Source organism: Dendrobium catenatum, unplaced genomic scaffold, assembly GCF_001605985.2.
Source record: "Dendrobium catenatum unplaced genomic scaffold, ASM160598v2 fragScaff_scaffold_1284, whole genome shotgun sequence".
NCBI lineage: Eukaryota > Viridiplantae > Streptophyta > Magnoliopsida > Asparagales > Orchidaceae > Dendrobium > Dendrobium catenatum.
Window position 1 is genome coordinate 1,190,592 of NW_021319746.1, and position 18,262 is coordinate 1,208,853.

The 18,262-nt window shown below is 36.3% G+C and overlaps 1 protein-coding gene across 3 annotated transcripts in view; it reads right to left on the reverse strand.

Annotated features, from left to right (window-relative positions):
• The window catches only part of LOC110113266 (DExH-box ATP-dependent RNA helicase DExH14), a 75,431-nt gene that overhangs the window by 44,248 nt on the left and 12,921 nt on the right, over positions 1 to 18,262 (reverse strand). For all 3 annotated transcript variants that reach the window (XM_020845766.2, XM_020845767.2, XM_020845765.2), the window contains exons 16-27: positions 12,018 to 12,092; positions 11,796 to 11,927; positions 11,641 to 11,706; positions 9,504 to 9,569; positions 9,298 to 9,420; positions 8,078 to 8,227; positions 7,038 to 7,250; positions 6,791 to 6,946; positions 6,478 to 6,702; positions 6,294 to 6,395; positions 6,145 to 6,225; positions 5,963 to 6,043 (exon numbers count right to left, since the gene is read on the reverse strand). In XM_020845766.2, coding sequence (XP_020701425.1) covers positions 5,963 to 6,043; positions 6,145 to 6,225; positions 6,294 to 6,395; positions 6,478 to 6,702; positions 6,791 to 6,946; positions 7,038 to 7,250; positions 8,078 to 8,227; positions 9,298 to 9,420; positions 9,504 to 9,569; positions 11,641 to 11,706; positions 11,796 to 11,927; positions 12,018 to 12,092 — 1,470 coding nt within the window. The remainder of the gene's footprint in view (positions 1 to 5,962; positions 6,044 to 6,144; positions 6,226 to 6,293; positions 6,396 to 6,477; positions 6,703 to 6,790; positions 6,947 to 7,037; positions 7,251 to 8,077; positions 8,228 to 9,297; positions 9,421 to 9,503; positions 9,570 to 11,640; positions 11,707 to 11,795; positions 11,928 to 12,017; positions 12,093 to 18,262) is intronic.

The following is an 18,262-nucleotide window of genomic DNA, read 5'->3' on the forward strand; positions in this document are numbered from 1 at the left end:
ATTTATTGAACTAAAAGTTAGCTCATTATTAGCTAGGTTTTAGTTCATTTATTATCTTATTTATGTAGTTTTTTATTTATAGTTTATCTCTTAAAATTCTGAGCTTGTCCCTTGGGATTCCAAAATGGCTTTTGGATTTCCTATGTTGGCTATTTTCCGTGCTTGGCTCCTTGGCTTCCTCGGTTGGTTGCTGGGTGGACTTTCCCGTGCTTTGGTGCCTTGCAAGGTGTCTTGTTTGAGTCGCTTGAGTCAAAAGTTTGTAAGTGTCTTTTATATGAAATGTAAGAGTTTGTTCTTCTTATTATTTAGCTAAGTGTGTCTGTTCTTTTTATTACTTAGTATCTCTTCTGTTTTGTGAGCGAAAAATTTATGGGGTCCCCCTTCCTGGAGGTTTTTGATAGCATCACATATCCTGCCCTCCGCCGCCCAATCCTGCTGGTAGCCAGCCCGCTGCCTCATCCTGTCGTTCACGTGGGAATAAAAAAAATCTGAAAAACTCTCTACATATCCCCTCCATTCCCTCTCACCCGTCCCCTCCTGTCAGTTTCACACTCTCCCAATCCACAAGCTGAGCCCCTCTCCATCCATGTTTCACGCAAAGCTTCAACCCTCATCCATCTTCTCTGCTCAATTCCCTCCTATTACAGCAAACCCAGCTCCCTAACCTCTCCACTCTCTCAACTACAGCAGCCAAAGCAGAGCCCCTCTACCACAATTAAATCCCAACCCAAGCCACTACCTTCACGCCTCCTCCTCACTGTGCCAATCCGACCAGCAAATCGGCCTCCCTTTCCGTTAAGCCCAGCCCACACTCACCTACACAACTCTACAGCCAGTCTACAATCCTTCAGCCCTTCCTCTTCCCAACTTCCTTTTCCTCCCTATTCAAAAGCCCCAAAACAACTAACCTTCAACAACATCTAGCAAATCCACCCAGCCCCTTTTCATTCCTCCCTCACCGCCCATTTACATTTCTCCTCACAATTCCAAACCTATACACCTCTTTCTCCCTTCCAGCAAGCCCAACAATAAAAAATTCCAGCCCAAGCTCAGTACCCACAGCCCATTTCCTCCCTTCACATTCCAACTACCCTCTCCTCTCCTTTCCAGCAAGCTACAACAACCTTACCAAATCACAACTTTACAAGCCCAACAATAGCTCTACACTTCACCTAACACTCCAGAAACTCACATCACAGAAGCTATCCTTTTTTTTTTTACCAAAGAGTGCCCGTTTGGTTCACCAGGCCCAACGGCTACTTGGTTTGCCCAGACCACCAGCCCGTTATCCATCCACCGATGAGAGCTAAAGGTAATCGCTGCTCTGTTAAACCAGCCTCACGCGTTCCCCTCTAATTTAGAGCACAACTAATTTAGGCCTTCGCCTAAACCAGTTGCAATTAACTACCCATCTTGGATCAGGCAGGTCAATATTCGGCCCAATACAACCCAGCAAATGGAACAAATGAATCATTAAAAGCACCTGAATACCCCCATGGGTTACAAGCTCGAGTTGCTGAGCTCAGCTCAGCAGCTATCCCTAGCTTAGCCATCAAACCCAACTCAACAAACATTCTCACCTAACCCAAATCATCCCTCTTTCTCCTTCTATTATTATTATTATTATTATCATTATTATTATTATTATTATTAATAAGAGAAATCAGAAAAGCAAAAAAAAATTATTTGCCTATAAGAGCTAGATACTTGTAATGAATCTAAAACCTCGCATACAAGCAGGAAAAGAGGATTTGTAATACAAATGTCATAACCTGTCAAAGGGCAAGGGCAGTAGATTTTTGATGAAAATGTAAGTATGCCAACATGCAACAACAAAGGACTTCTAATGCATATAGCAACCCAACTAAAGGCAACAACAAGCAACTTCAAATGATTACTACTTGCCTACAAGCAATATAAATGAACTTGCAAATAACACATACTACCTATGGGTAACAATAGAAGACTTGTAATGTTCAAACCAGTCCACCTACGAGCATGACTGGGGAGCTTGCAATACACAACAATCGGTCTATGGGTGATAACAGTGAACATGCAATGAATGTGATAGTTATCCTAGGGGCATATATTGGGAAATTACAATGAATACAGTAGCCAACTTATAGGCAAAGTTGAAAGATTTAATGTGACGGCTTGCCTACAGGCAGTATTAATAAACTCACAAAGATCACTTATATGACTACTTCCTACATAAAAGAAGAGGGAATATTATAATGAATGCAATAGGCCGCCTACATCAATAGCAGAAAACTTGTTACACACACATTACAATTCACCTATGAGCAGCACCGGGGAATTTGTAGTGCATACAACTAGCTTATAGGCAAAGGAGAAGGGGCTCATACTGAATAAATCTGTTTGCCTACAAGAGACAATAGGGGATTCGTAGCGAATAATGCGGCTCACTTATAAGCAAAAGCATGATCTCCTACTGCTTATTAAGCAAACATCACCTACGAACTCTACTAAATGACGACTCGAATGAGACAAAATAAGCTAAAAAATCTCTCCTACAACCTATAATTGAAACATAATTTGATTTTACGCCACCGGATCCGCAATATTCGTACAAACAGATAGGTGTTTCATGAATTTTAAAAGAAATTTTGTGTGCTTGCCAACAATAATCACTTGTGAAAAAGAATATATTTAGATTTTTTAATCCCCTCATGCATAAAAATACATTTCCTTAAATCTAAACATGACATATCGAGAAGCGTGTTGACACCTCTAAGAGTGTGCAGCAACCTTATGAAGCAAGCAATAGCCCCGAGAAATATGTTGCCACCTCGAGAAGCGAGGCACTACCTCGGGAAGCATGTACATGAATTTAATACCCGCATGTGCTATGATCGCTACATTGAACTTTTAATCTTAACGTCTGAGAATGCTAATACCTTATTTAAGAAAAGAGATGAACATCTCATGACTTATAAGAATGGAAATAGTAAAACTCAGATTGATTATTCTCTTATAAGAAAAATAGATCGTTTAGATTGTCAAGATTGTAAAGCTATTTCAAGTGAAATTTAATGTACTCAACATCGCTTATTAGTTTTGTATTTTAAGATGAAGGGGCAGAAAATAAAAAAATAAAGTAAATCGTTATTCTAGGATTATATGTGGGCATTTAAAGAATATTCATAAAAATATTTTTTGAGAGTAAGATTCTAGATCTAAAGATTTTATCTATGCATAAGGATGTTAATATTATGTGGAAAAAAGTAGCTAATGATATTAAGAATCTTGCAAAAAATGTGCTTAGAGTATCAAAGGAAAAAATCACTAATAGTAAAAATAGTTAGTGGTGGAATCAAAATGTGCAAGAAAATATAAAAAATAAAAAGATTTGTTATAAAAGTTGATTTAGATGTAAAAACTATGATAATTGGGAAAAATATAAAGAGGCTCGAAATGAGTCTAAGAAAATAATTTGTAATGCAAACTTTTTAGCTTTTAATAATTTATATAATATATTAGTTACTAATGAGGATGAAAGACCCGTTTGAACCCGGGTCAGTTCCGGGTCCGACCCGAACCCGACCCGTGACCCGAAATTGACACCCCTAGCATATTATTAAAACCGAAGTTAAAGAGGTTATAAGGAAAAGAAGCGTGGAAAAACTGTTGGGCTTGATGATATTCCAATAGAGCTATAGAAATGCTTAGGAGATATAGGAACTTCTTGGCTTACTAAACTTTTAAATATTATTTGAAGGTAAAAAAAATGTCAGATGAGTGAATAATGAGCGTGTTGATTCTTATTTTTAAGAATAAAGATCATGCACAAGATTGTGTGAATTATAGAGGAATTAAGTTAATGTGTCATAATTTAAAATAATGGGAGAGAGTTATAGAGCATAGGTTGTTGTGTGACACTAATGTTTCACAAAATCAATTTGGATGCATGCCAAGTAGGTCTACTATGGAAACTATATATTTATTAAGAGGTTTGATGGAGAAATATAGAAAGAATGAGATCTACATATGATATTTATTGATTTATAGAAAACATATGATAAAATTCCAAGAAAAGTGTTATGAAAAGTTCTACATAAGAAAGGGGTTACAAATGCTTATATTTAAGTCATTAAAGATATGTATGTAAGAGTTGTTACTTGTGTTCAAGCACAAGATGGTTTGACCAAGTATTTTCCTATTTCTGTTGGATTACATCAAGGATCGGCCTTAAGCCCATATCTTTTTGCTTTAGTCATGGATATTTTCAGTAGACATTTGCAAGAGGTTGTGAACAGGTGTATGCTTTTCACTAATGATATTCTTCTTGTTAATAAAACTAGAGAGGGAGTTGAAGGTAAACTTGAATTATGGAGGTCAACCTTAGACTGTAAAGGTCTTTGTTTGAGTAGATCTAAAACTAAATATATGCAGTGTAATTTTAATAGATATAGTGGGGGGATTGTGACTTTGGGTGATCAAGCCATTAATAAGAGCGCTCGTTTTTGATATTTGGGTCTATTGTTCAGAGAGATGGGGACAGTATTAGTAGAATTCACGTTGGATGGTTGAAGTGGAGGAATGCATCCAGCTTGTTTTGTGATAGAAAAGTCCCTCTCAAACTTTTATAAGATGGTAGTGAGACATGCAATGCTTTATGGTGCATAATGTTAATCATTAAAAGAGAAGTAGCATATTAAGTTAAGTGTTACAGAGATGAGGATCCTGTTAGACCGGTTCATGGTGAACCGGTCCAGCCCCTGCCGGCCAAACAGGGGCCACGGGTTTATAAGAGGCGGAGGCCTCCGCCTCCTCTTCCTGGACCAATTAATGGGGCGGGCCCCATTATGTAATTTGAATGCTTTGATTCAAAAGGAGCGGGCGGCTAGGTTTTGGGAGGGAAATTAAATTAGGAAATATTTTGTATTAAAGGGGATGAGGGAATTAAGGGAGGATTATGTTTTGATTGATTGGGAATTAGGGTTTCTTGGTGCTGGGGCTCTAGACTCTCTTGTCTAGAGATTTGGGAGAGACGATCCTCCTCTCAAATTGGGGATCACTTGTATCTTGCTTTCTTGTGTGTTTTGCTTTATTTAGTTGATTGAAATATTTCATTTTAGGGCTGATTTCGCCCAGATTTTGCGTTGTTCTCGCTGTTTTCTTCCAATTAGTGATAGGTTTGCTTGTGAACTCAAGTATTACCTTAGGGTTACTTTCAAACTCAATTATTTCCTATCAGATCCTCAAGTGGATGAGTGGCTTTACTCTTAAAGACAAGATATGAAATGAGCATTTACATGAAAAGGTTGGAGTAGCTCCAATGAAAGATAAGATTAGAGATAGTCGCCTTAGATGGTTTGGTCGCATAAAATAGTGGCCTTCCGATGACTCGGTTAGGAAAGTAGATGTATTAGAATTGACTTCCGTTAAAAAATATAGAGGTAGACCTAAAAGACTTGGTTAGAAAATATTAGAAATGATCATTCTTTTTTAGATTTAAATGAAAATTTGATCCTTAACATGACACAATGGAAAAAAAGGATTCATATAGCCGATCCCACAATGGGATGAAGGCTTGTTGTTATTGTTGTTGTTGTTGTTGTTATTGGATTCTCCGCCTCTATTATATCTCATGCTTAACTAGAATGGTTCAAAAAAGAGCGTGATATAAAGAATCCAGAACCTCTTTCCTGTGAGTACGAAAACATGAGGACGGCAAGAAGTTTGGTATCTCTAGAAAATGATATGTATGCATCTTTCCTAATTTAAGCTCTTCAAACTCAGGCCCTCTCCATGTCTTGCTATATCAAAAGATCTCGTAAACAAGTCTTTAAACTATGTAATATCCAGTATTAGTAAACAGCAAAAAAAATTCCAACTTTTGCATACAAAGTTACAAACATTTATAAAACTGCATGAAGAAGAAAAAGATAATAACTAGAACTAATGGTGTGATGGAATCAGCCAAGTACAGTAACCACACCTCAACAGAAAACCACCAACGTTCAGAGGCACCATGAAAACGATCCTTCCAAACAAAGTTTGGAGTTATAAGCACATCTACCTGCAATTGAGATATCACAAAAAAGTCAGTGGATAGTTATAAAGCACTGAAATTAAACTTAGAAATGGTTAGACGACCTATTTATTAGACTAGAAGCAAACCTTGAGAACAGTTCTCGTAATTGGACTAACATTTGCAGATAATATGATATTTGGGAAATAACTGAGATATTGCTTGACCACCTACAATTAAAGAAATGAGTGAAAATGCAAAGGAAATATTATTAAAATCACAGGAAACAGCAAATTACCTTCCCTCCAGGAACATAACGAATTAGGACACCAATGTCTTTTTCTTCCATCTCAAGCAGATGGTCTAAATCAGCTCCCTTTTCTTCAAGTTTTTTTAGTACCTTAATAATAAAAACCATAAACTAAAAATAATAAAATTGAAAACTTCATAAAATGCTAGAAGGTTAAGAGATGAAGACAAACTTCTGATGGAACATCCTTATCAAATTGTCTCAATGGATGCTGTTGAGGCCAAATTTGACGATCCACGGCCTTGCAATAGTCCAAAATTAAAAAGGACATCTCACACCAGCCTCGGCGTAAGCATATTTCAAATAAAGCTCGCATAATGCGACCTAAACTGGCACTGATATATGCTGCATCAGATATCAAAGAAAAACTATCCATTGAGCCCCGTGATATATGCACCTGCAAGTGTTGAAACAGCGTTAAAGCTCCAACTGTCAGCTTCTAATACGAAATCACTGAGAGTGGATCCACAGATAAGATTAATAACCTGAATAAGAATTGAAATTTTCCCATGTTTATCACTTGGTCCACCTTTAACTGCTAAAGGACAAAATACTTTAGACAATTTCTCAAGTTCCTCCTGTTCCTCTTCTCTAACGACGATATTTTCAAATTCAGAAGAATGAGCAACCATATTGATAAGCTGCAGCAGAAAAATCACCAGAAAATATAATAAGTAGCAGTGGATAACCAATGAGGGATTAAGATTGAACAATACAGAATGGTGCTCATACTTCACTCTCGCTCATGTGGCGTCTTAGCATTTCATTGTAAGTTTCAACACTTGAGTACTGAAGGTAAAAATGACTAGCTATACGACCTAGCTCTGTGCAGTAAAAATTACCGCTTTTCTCATCAAATCGCATCATCTTTGCCTTGTCAAGAGAACGTGCAGCATCTATTATTAAGGACCTTTGTTTGGATGACAAGGAGGGATCAGCAATGACCTAAAAGCCACAAAATGGCGTTAGTTTGAGAAAGAACTAAGAAACAACATGAAACTACGAACTGAAAGATAAGACACTTCTACATGACACTCCAATGTTGCATCAAGTACATCTAATTCAGTGGGTATAGAAAATATTATAATGTAGAGTTGAAGTTAACAAAAACAAACTATAATCCTCTAGTTAGCCCATAATGCAAAACTTTAAGTAACGAAGTCCATCGTTTGTAACAAAATATAGAATCACTACAGTTATCCCGAATTTTTGCAGCATACATACTAAAGTGTGCGAATTCAACAAGCATATCTTTTATTGCTTCTTAGTGCACACGTGATCATTCCGCCAAAATTAAAAGATAACGGGCAAAAAACAAAACTAGCACAAAAAATAGAAAAAAATGACACTGACTATATTGATCAACCAAGGAAAGGTAAATAGCAAACATAAGATTAAATTGAAGTTATCGCTGATCTAAATCTTTATCATTAATCTAGATGTCTTAGACAAGTTAAAACATTCTTTTACACAAAATGGAAGTTTGGCTGACAGCATTTAAAATAAGCATCAAGAACATCTAAAATTTGTTTTTTCTACAAATTGCAGAGCATCTCAGCATAATTCTTAAGACTAACAAAGTACAACTTATCGGATCAAGGAAACCAAAGTGTCAAGGTATAACTTCAAAAGGATATAATTAAATATTTAAATATAAGCTTAAAATAAAAACAGGCTCTAGACATACCATGTGTCACCAATACTGATCAGAGAATTTCTATATGGAGTACATAAAATGGCCTCAAATAATTATGAATAGTACAGTGATGTACCTCATCCCATGCAACTCCATATGCCAATGGATTTGTTTTCATCCTTATGAATAAATATGTATATCCAAGCCATGCAGAAGCTTCTTTGACATTGGTTACTGTTCCCAGGGCAACTTCTGCATTCAGGTTGTCCTTCAAGGAGCTAATAAACTGTGAAATAACAGAACAAGATCAAGAAACCAAACAGAAAAATTGATGAAAAAAAAAGTCTCAAAGGAATATCAATCATAATAAAGCTCAGACCATAAAGGTCTTATCAACGTTAAAAAAAACAGAACAATCAACTGAAAACAAAATGGCTAAGTTAAAGGTGTTTAAGCTATGGGAGTCTGAAACTTCTTAGTTCATCGCAATTTGCAATTGAACTTGAATTTTTTGAATAATTTAGCATCAGAAGACATCCACACAACCAAAAAGAGCCTTTGTACCCTCAAATAAAATGGAAAACATTTTTAATTTCTTAAAGTAACTCCATCATCGCATGTACGTTTCACATCACTTTGTACCCTCAAATAAAATGGAAAACATTTATGATATACAATATGGTCGTATCATAATTACTGAATAATCATTGCAAAAAATTTCCGGAATAACTAAGATAAAATTCAATGGTTTATCTTGTGAATTTAAAACTATTGCAAATCAAGTAATTTGATTTGACAAATTACAACAAGACTGCCAAAGGAGAGCTTTTCTTAATCCAAAGAACGACTGTTTTTATAAAAACAATTAGTTGAAGTGTCTTTCTCATGCTATATGACAATTTAAGAAGAAAACATTTGCTCAAAAAAAAATAATGATAATAATAATTTAATGAATTTCTTAATATAAAGAGTAGGGCCAGATGGCTATAAGACTTGAAAATTCTGTATATATATCTAAAACTATATAATAAATTGCTTACGCGTGCATCCTTGGAACTTACACAAAGGATAGCATACATCTGTAAAGATAATAAAAGTTCCGCATTGTAAGGGAAGTACACTGAATGCAAAAACAAAAAGGCCAGTGAAGAATATATTTGGAGTTCAGAAGTATCACAATAACCAGTCGTAGACAAAAGAACATCTAAAGAAATGCTAGCTAGCATAAACTAATACCGAGCAGCAAAACTACTATCAATATGAATGCCTTAGAGCACAAACAGGAGGCCTCAGACGACAAAATATGTATGAAAAAACAGTAGAAATCAAAGACATCAGGAAAGAAAATGTGTTTACCTGGCTTTCTATAGGCAGCTGGCTGGTCAATAGTCTTAGGTAATAGGCTAGTTTGTCATGAGATGTAATTATTATGCCTTCCCCGCTTTTATCAAACTGTGGACGACCAGCACGTCCAAATATCTAAGAGAAAGAAGTAGAACAGATTACTTATGCTTATTTTATAAAATAAAATCTCATATAATAAATTGCAGTCTAGATCTTACCTGCATAACATCAAGCATTCCAAGGTCTCGCCAGCCACCAACCTTCGGATCATATAATTGAGTCCCCTGCATTGATTAATGAAAACGTAGGATGCTTAAAAGTCTAGATTTTCAAATACAATTAAGATGATAAAATGAATCTAAATCACACAACAATATGAAAGAAAATGTGATGTAATACAATGAAGATGAAACAAGAATTGCTTATACGAAATTAATAAAATGGGAACGTTGCTCGGCTAAACATAAACGGATGCGTATTCAAGTTAGATCTTAGGAAATTCCACGAAAGAACTAAGTAATGACAAGTTATTCCAATAGAGATTAATAGGAAACTCGCAAAATTACATCATCAAATAAATGAGTAGAGCAAATGGCACGTAACAAAATCCACAGTTTAAAATTTAGATCATTCACCTTGGGATCCTTCACTTACACTCTTGATAATGATCGGCTTAGCGGAAAAAGGTTGCAAGCAAGCTTAAGGATGCCACTAATAGACACGTGATGCCAAGGGGGCTAGTCGTCGGGGAAGGAGCCGAAGTTAGAGGAACGGGTGGTTGACTGGTGATCTTCCACTCTTCAATAAGTCTTTGCTCGTCGAAGACGTCCGCCAAGTGGGGGAGGATACAATCAACGTATTCCTTGACAGTCCTCTCAGATCCGAATCTGGGGTCAAAGAATGGTGACCGGATGACGTCAATCTCCTATTGAGAATTGAGAATAAGCCCGTGATAAACTTCCGGATCCGCCATTCATGATCATGAACGGACTTAGTGTGTAGTGGGGGAGTAAAGGTGGAGGAGCCGCCACCTAGAAGAGGTGGCCAAGAGGAGGAGGGGGGAGGCGGGTGGGATCTCGGGTAAGGGATCTCGGGTAGGAGGAGGTGGAGAGGGGAGGGGGGGGCGGCTAGGTCTAGGTTAGGGTTATGAGTAATTATGAGAAACCTAAAATTAATTTCATATTAAGTGAAATCGGAGGGAAAGAATTTGAATTTGAATTCAAACTCCAAATTGGGTTGGGGGATTAAGAGGGAAAACCAAAAGTGGAGCCCCCTCTAGGGCCGGCGGAATTAAGAGAGGGAGAGGAGGTTGGTGAGGGAGTTAAGGGTTTCCTAATTTATCTTAGCAAATTAGGGATTAGGAATTCAAATCCAATTTAATGTAAAATTAAATTGAATCTCATTTGAAACTTTCCTAATTTAGCTTTTGGCAAATTTGGAAACTTTTTGAAACTCAATTTGAATTTCAAATTTTGAAAATAATGGGGTGGGGGCCGGCGATTGAATTAGGGAAAGGGATGGTGGAGTAGGGGAGGCCGGTGGCTAGGCTGTTGGCCGGCGGGTTGGGCGGCCAAGAAGGCCAGCGGGATGGGGTGGGGCTCGGTTTTTGGGATGAAGAAAATGGGATTTGGTTAGGGAAGGCCGGCGGGTGATTTCGATTGGGGAGGAATGACCACCAACCTAGTTTCGGTACATTATAAAGTATGATAGTGGCAATAGTACCCTCATAAAAATAATTACAGCTATGTACAATCCTAACAATAGTTTGAGATCACAAAAAAAGAGATCCAACCTAAATGGAAAGTTGCTGATTTCCACCCCCATTCCTCCCCCCATCCTTCCTACATCATAACCATGCATCAAGATATTTCTACAGTTAAAAAAGAAAAGGCTTGTTATGGCCATGGTGGATTTCTTTGTCAATCGCAAATGAGATAATGCATGACCATTATCACAGTTCACTAAAATAAAAAACTGAGAATAAAATGTCTAAGTGGACTATCTACTAAACTGGAAAACAAATATGCAAGGGTAGAAAGGTGATTTGGAAGCATATGCAAATTTCAGGCATCATGTGCTTAAATAAAATTTTCCCAATTCCCAAAAGTCTATATAATGCTTATCATTATATGGTGTTGACATAGAAATAGATAAAAAACTAATAATGGAAATCAAACAGACAAACACATCAAACTTCTAAAAGAACTGCAGAAAACCTATTAAAGAGACATACAAGAACACCTTTTCCATACAAATGCAAAAGCTACCATACATGAACTTCAAGAATTATTAGACAAGGTAAATCACAAAGATGAATAAAAAATTAAAATGTTCAACTTCAACAATAAAATCAACCTTGATAACCACAGTGTGAGCTGGAAGATTTACTCCCCACGCCAAAGTTGCAGTACATACAAGAACCTATAGCAAAAAAAATAAAAAATAAACAAAGAATGATGTCTGCAGGATTAAGCATAAACAGTTCAGTGATAAAACAGAATATCCCATACTTTCAAATGTCCGGCTGAAAAAAGTCTCTCCGTCAAGCCTCTATCAGCACGTAGCATACCAGCATGATGGATGCCAAATCCAAAGTCAAACAACTGAACAAGTTCACGATTTCTCGATTTTCCGACTTCTTTCTGAAAACATAAAAAGTTTTGTCAATAAAGCATGATTTGTTATATTTGAATAGCAAGAAAAGAAGATGAAGGCACTAGTTTCTTGTATACCTTGACCAAAGAAAATTGAGGATCATCTTCATTGCTAAAGAACTCCAACTGTCCAGCAAATTGGGCAGACTCAAGCTGTACAAATATTGTGTTTAAAAAATGACCAGCTGACAGAGATAGAACTACTGCCACAACTACTATAAGGAATATTGGAATATCCATCTCAATTATAGCATCCAAGATTAGTAAGATAGAGTTGGATTTAGTTTGTCCTAAAAGCCCAAAATTAGCACATCTTAAATAAGCAGTTGGCGTCAAACCTTGAACCCAATGGTATGACCCATTTACAAAGTCCAACATATTCAATATACAGCAAAAAGATATGGTCCATTTAAAAAGGATGGTTAAAAAGGATGGCTCGATTTCAAGTCAAGAGTCATGATCCATTAATAAAATGATAACACTCTAATATATTCAATATCAAGCAAAAGATCCAACCCATTTAATAAAGTGTGCAGTCATCAGAAATGCAAGGTGTCGGCTTAGACAAATAAATAAATGACAGAATTTGTTTTTGTTTGAGTGTTCAAAATTTTGATGTTTTCTTTTAAAAAAGGCAAGCTTATGATGTTTCCTGTTATAAGAATTGGTTGTATCTTTTAATTTCCCACTTGGAATCTCTATTCTAAATTTGAAGGTGGTCTGGAGTTTGCGGTTATTAGACCTTGGAAGCTTCCAACGGGATTGTTGAATAAGATGTGATCGACTACCTTGAGGGTTACAGCTACTTGACAGCTTGCAGCTAAACTCTTTCATCAAGCTTTTGGAGCCTTCAACAGCTAAATGGTTAAGACGATGGCTTCTTTTATGGCAAATTAGTTCTAGGTGGCTGCTGCTTTTTACATATGACAGAATCAAGGGACAGAATCAAGGGTATTGTCTTAAAGATAAGCGGTTCAACTTTTTTTAAAATGGGATTGGTGCAATATAAGTTGCAGTTTTCTATAACTTAATCCCAATTCATCAAACATTTTTCCAATTGGGATTTACACAATTCAAGGATTTGCGGGTTGAGACTCTTTTCATTTTATTTCTTTCGATTGCAAATGATAGATTTTGTGATTATGAGGGATTGAGCCATGTAAAAGGTAAGCAAGTGTTTTTAAACATAAAATTTCAAGATGGATATGCAATTTCTTTTAACTCTCCTTGATCTAAAGTAGAAACCTAAAGATTTTTTAGAGAGATTATCTCTTTGTACTAACAATAGGCTTGACTTGGTTATCTCTTTTCCTTTAATTTTACGCTCTCTACAAATTTATTTGGCTTACATGAGTAGGGATGCGCATGATTTTTAAAAATTAAAATACCGAAATGAACGAATCATGGTTGATTGGTTTATTTCGATTTATTTATTTGGTTATTGACTGTAATTTTGACTTTTTTGGTTTTTGGTTAATAGTTCACTTTTTATTTTTATAAAATCGATCAAACCAAAAATTCAATATACTAATTTTTCAAATATTAAATCAACAAATCCTCTGAACTGTAAATAAACAAGTGGCAGAAAAATAAGCATGCATATAATTTATTCTACATGCCAAAAATAAAAATTAAGCAAAGAATACTAAATATTTTTCTTAATATATATTATTTAAGCTTAAGAGCAATTAGGATTATTGTTACAGTTGATTATATTTAGATTCATACAAAATTGCACTGAGCAAACTAAAACTCAGATTGATTTAGTTTGGTATGGAAGATAAATTGCTCAGTCCATTTTTTTTAATTTTAGAATCAAAACCAGTTAGTAAGAAAAATTCATAATATGTTAGTAGTTCATACTTCAAATTTGATAAAATTTAAATATCTATAATAGCATGATTTTCAATTGATTGAATTATTTTTATGCATCCAAACTTATTCAGTTTATATTAACTAAATAGGCTTTAATCATTTGGACAGGTTTCTACAGATTTTCAGTTTTTTTATTTTTTTTTAAATAAGAGTTTGTGATACATAAAATCCTCTTTTTTATAATTTTGGGCATCTCATTATAGATTTGCATTAACATACCCTAAACCTTAGATGTCCTACATCTAATTTGATATTTAAGCTTTAGTGGATTTCAAAAACGGAGTCATTTAACAGATCAAAATAGGGGTGAGGTTGCAAAAAAATTTCAAAAAAAAATATTTTAATTATTGTATAAATAAAATCAAATAAATGGAATAGAAATAAAGTTAAACAACAAATTAAAACTTTGGAAGCAACTAATCGTCAACTTCATAAAAAGTTTTGATTTAAACCCAAACAGTTAAACAATGAATCTAAATTTTAATATGATTAAAAGATAAGAAATACATCATGGCAGATTTAATAGGAATAGCCCTTTGTGCGCGCAAGCTAGATTTTCCTTCGGTCTTGCTGTAGTTTTTTCCCTGCTCATTAAGTTGTGTTGATGCTTCAGTTTTCCCTCCTTGGTGCTTCAGTTTCCCTCTTGATGGCTATTCCAACAGTCCCTGTCTGCTGCAATTTTGAGGTGCTCCTATTGGCTGGATGTGAGATGCTTTAACTTCTTGCATTTATTGCTCTTTTTTTCTTTTTTTTCTATAAATAGGGGTTGATTTCCACTGTTTTGAGTTTGTGTGATTGATTTTTGAAATGTAACATGCGGGATTTATTCTAGCTTACGAACTAGCCTCCTTTCCCCTTTCCCTTTTCTATTTCGTCTTGATTTTCTACCTCTTCTCTATCCACGGTTCCCGCCCCATCTTTATCCTTCTTCTCTTAATATTTATAAGTTGTATGGTGTTATGTCCTAAGGAAGTATTGTTTTTATTGCTTACAAGTTAAAATTGTTAAGTGGGTCTTTTTATAATAGGATTGTTGATTTTATCTATATTTCTCCAAATTTATTTGAGCTTCATGCATTGCTCTTTGGAGTTTGAGTCCACAAGTGTTCATTTCGGGTTCGAGTTCCCTTGTATGTGATTCAAGTTCCACTCAATGTGGTTCAGTTTCAATCTAATATCCACGAGTCCCCTGTAGTCCTTGGCTCCTTGCAAGTTCAAGTATGTATTCAATTTCATTTTACTTAGGTTCAAGTATTTTATAAATTATTTTGTGTTCGAATACAAGTACAAGTCCAAGTCCAAATCCTCTATATTTTGTCCAAGTCTCTGTATTTTCAGGTGAAATTTCGGCAACCTCACGACATCTCCCCCGTTTAGAGAAAAATTTGGGAGACTAGCCTTACACTCCACGCCACATTGGCGCTTCAAGTAGATGCCTGTAGACACCGCGGCTATGTTTTCTTCAATCTCCGCTACGCTACATAAGCGTTTAAGGGTCTTCGAGCACCTGCTGAAAAGGGTGCAAACGTTTCCCTATGTATGGGTACTTAATTTTCGTCCCCCTCATGCTACATGAGCGCTCCAGGGATTACCCACCTCGTCGCAAGTGCCGCACGGGTTTCCGTCCCCCCGTGCTACATGAGCGCGTAGGGAGGTTTGACGGCTCGTCGCAAGCCAAGAGAGTGGGATTTTTGAGTTAGGAACTTATACCTTCGCTTAGAGGCGACGGCGGTGAAGATGAAAGAAATGCAAGTCTCTCTTTCTTTTTTTATTTCTCTTTTTTTTTTTGGAAAATCTCTTCTTCTTATTTTTGCTTTCTTCTTTTTTTTAATCTCTTTTTTTTTATTTCTTTCACCTCACATACACACACATACATATATATGTATATATAAAGCTTTAATAAAAACTAATAATGACTAAAACAAAATACAGTTAGTATAACTAATAATTTGTAATAAAATGCAATTAAATTATAATAACAAATAGTAATAAGTATAATATAATTTATAAAACTAATAACTAAAATAAAACAACATATAATATATACCTAATTAGCTACAGACGGTCGGGTAGGAGGCGTCAAATGGGGTTCAGCCATAAGATTTGGTCGGATGGGGCTACGGAGGCATGGAGAGTCTCTGTCTGTGGTTATGGAGGAAAGAGTGTCAGAGGCTTGCAATCAGAATTGGTAGAGTTTCGGCTTGGGAGGTTGGACAAGAGGCGGACTGATCGTTCGGGCTTCAGAGAGATCGGGAGAGGGTTGGCTTCGATCTGGAGAGAAACCATCGTCGGAGTGGAGATCGAAGTGGATCTGACGGATAGAGCTAGGTCAGATCGTGCTTCGGTTTGGAGGTTAAATGAAGTTCGGACACAATGAAGGCTCTATTAGAAGCTTTCGGTTAGGGCTCAACGATGGAAGGATGAGCGCAGCTTCAGCTTGCGAACTGGACATGCGACGAACAGAGGGATCGGCTCTGAGGGTTGTGCATGGGATATGCAGGAAAGAAGCGGAACCAGCCCCTCTCTTCACCTTCGTTTTATTGATGCCAGTGGACGCGTGATCGAGGTGAGCCCGTGGGATATCCGGGATTCTTCGACGGAACGAGGTATCTGCGCTGGATTTCTTGCAGGATTTGCGGGATCTTCTTGACATATACGAGGTAAGCCATTCTCTCTCGTTCTTTGTACAGAGGTGAACATATAGAAAATATAAATTATGAAAATTGTAAAAATCAGGTTGTATGGATAATTTACCAACTTAAGAAGTTGCGAGGTGTCAGAGTTGAGAAGGCAACATGTCACAATGATAAGAGATGTAAATTTATAATTCATGAAGCAAAATCTTTGGTCTGTTTGCATGTGCAATTGCATTGGAGATTAAGCTTAAGAATGAAATCTATTAGAATTTCCTCATATTGTTTAATGTATGTCTACAGCTTACCATTTATGTGCAAACGACCACATATAGATTTTAACAATTTAAGCTCAAAATTAAGTATCTTATAATTACAGAAATATTTCTCTAATTAATAAAATTTTGAAAAGAAAAACAATGTGTTATCTACCATCTTCTTCTTCTTTAGATACATGTATCACATTACTTATTCATTTTATATTAATGCATGAAACATTTAATTACAAATTAAATAAATTGATTAGAAATTGCTAAACCTAAGGAATGTCATGTTAGGAGATGGGTGGCAATAATATATTATCATAACTGTGCAGATGGGGGAAAAGAAATCTTAATAGAGGCATTAAGAGCTCAACGTAGTTCAATGGCGATAACATTGGATTTTACCTGGGCTCCATTAAATATCATTATGAAGCCTTAAGGGCTAACTTATGTTATGATGATAGCCAAAAAATCTAGACATCTAATCATGACACATTCATAGGCTTAAGATAAAATAAAAGGTTAAAAAGAAAATAATTACTAAATAAAATATCTATATGAATAAATTCAACATTGGTCATTTAAATCATTAAATGATATAATAATGCCTTACCTGTGACAATTTAATAAGCATTCTATTTGATGAGGATATCAGTCAGAGATTTTGACACATGTACCATCGAAGACACTGAAGATCGACGGCTACGATCAGGAGCTTATATTTTTGAGTCATTTTATGTAGTAGTTTATTTTATTTTCAGTTTTTACTGTTTTACCCTTATGGGTGGTCATTTTATGTTGTAGCCCTGAAGGGCATTTTAGTCTTTGTTTCTTTTCTTTTTGGTGAGACATATATATAAGTCATTTCTATTATATTTGAGATGATGATTATTGATATGAAAATTTCAGCTTTTGCTTATGATCTCTTTGTGAGTTCTAGAAGAGAGGAGTAGCCTAGGAGATGCTCACACGGATTACCCAACAGCCTCCTTTGTGGGAGCTCTTGGTTCTTTATTTTTTTCTCCCCCTTTTCTCTTTTCTTCTAGCCGTCCCAACCTCCCAACCCGCCTACTTGCCGCCGGCCAAAACCCCACGTCTTCCCCTCCCCTTAGCCTGCCAGATCCCCTTTCCCCTCGCCCGTCCCACTAAATCCCTCCCACCTCCCTTCCACCGGAGCCAACACCAAAGCCGCCGGCTCCATTGGAGCCCCACTCTCTCTCTCTCTCTCTCTCTCTCCACTTTGCCACCTAAGCAACAATTAATCCCCTCCTAAATTCCCTAATAGCCGCCAGCCCCATTAACCCCTTAATTTGGTTGATTTGAATTTAATTTTGGCGCCTCCTCTCTAAAGAAAATCTAAAATTCAGATTTTTTTCTTCTCACATTTTTGCCCCACCACTTGGCTCAACCCAAAGCAAACCCTAACCCGAACCGCCCCTCACCCTCCCCAAGTCATCTTCCACCATTCTCTCCCCTCACAAATCTCAAGATTATTCTTCTCCAGCCGACATCACCACTATGCATGGCCGATCCGGAAGTCGGCCATGGCTTCT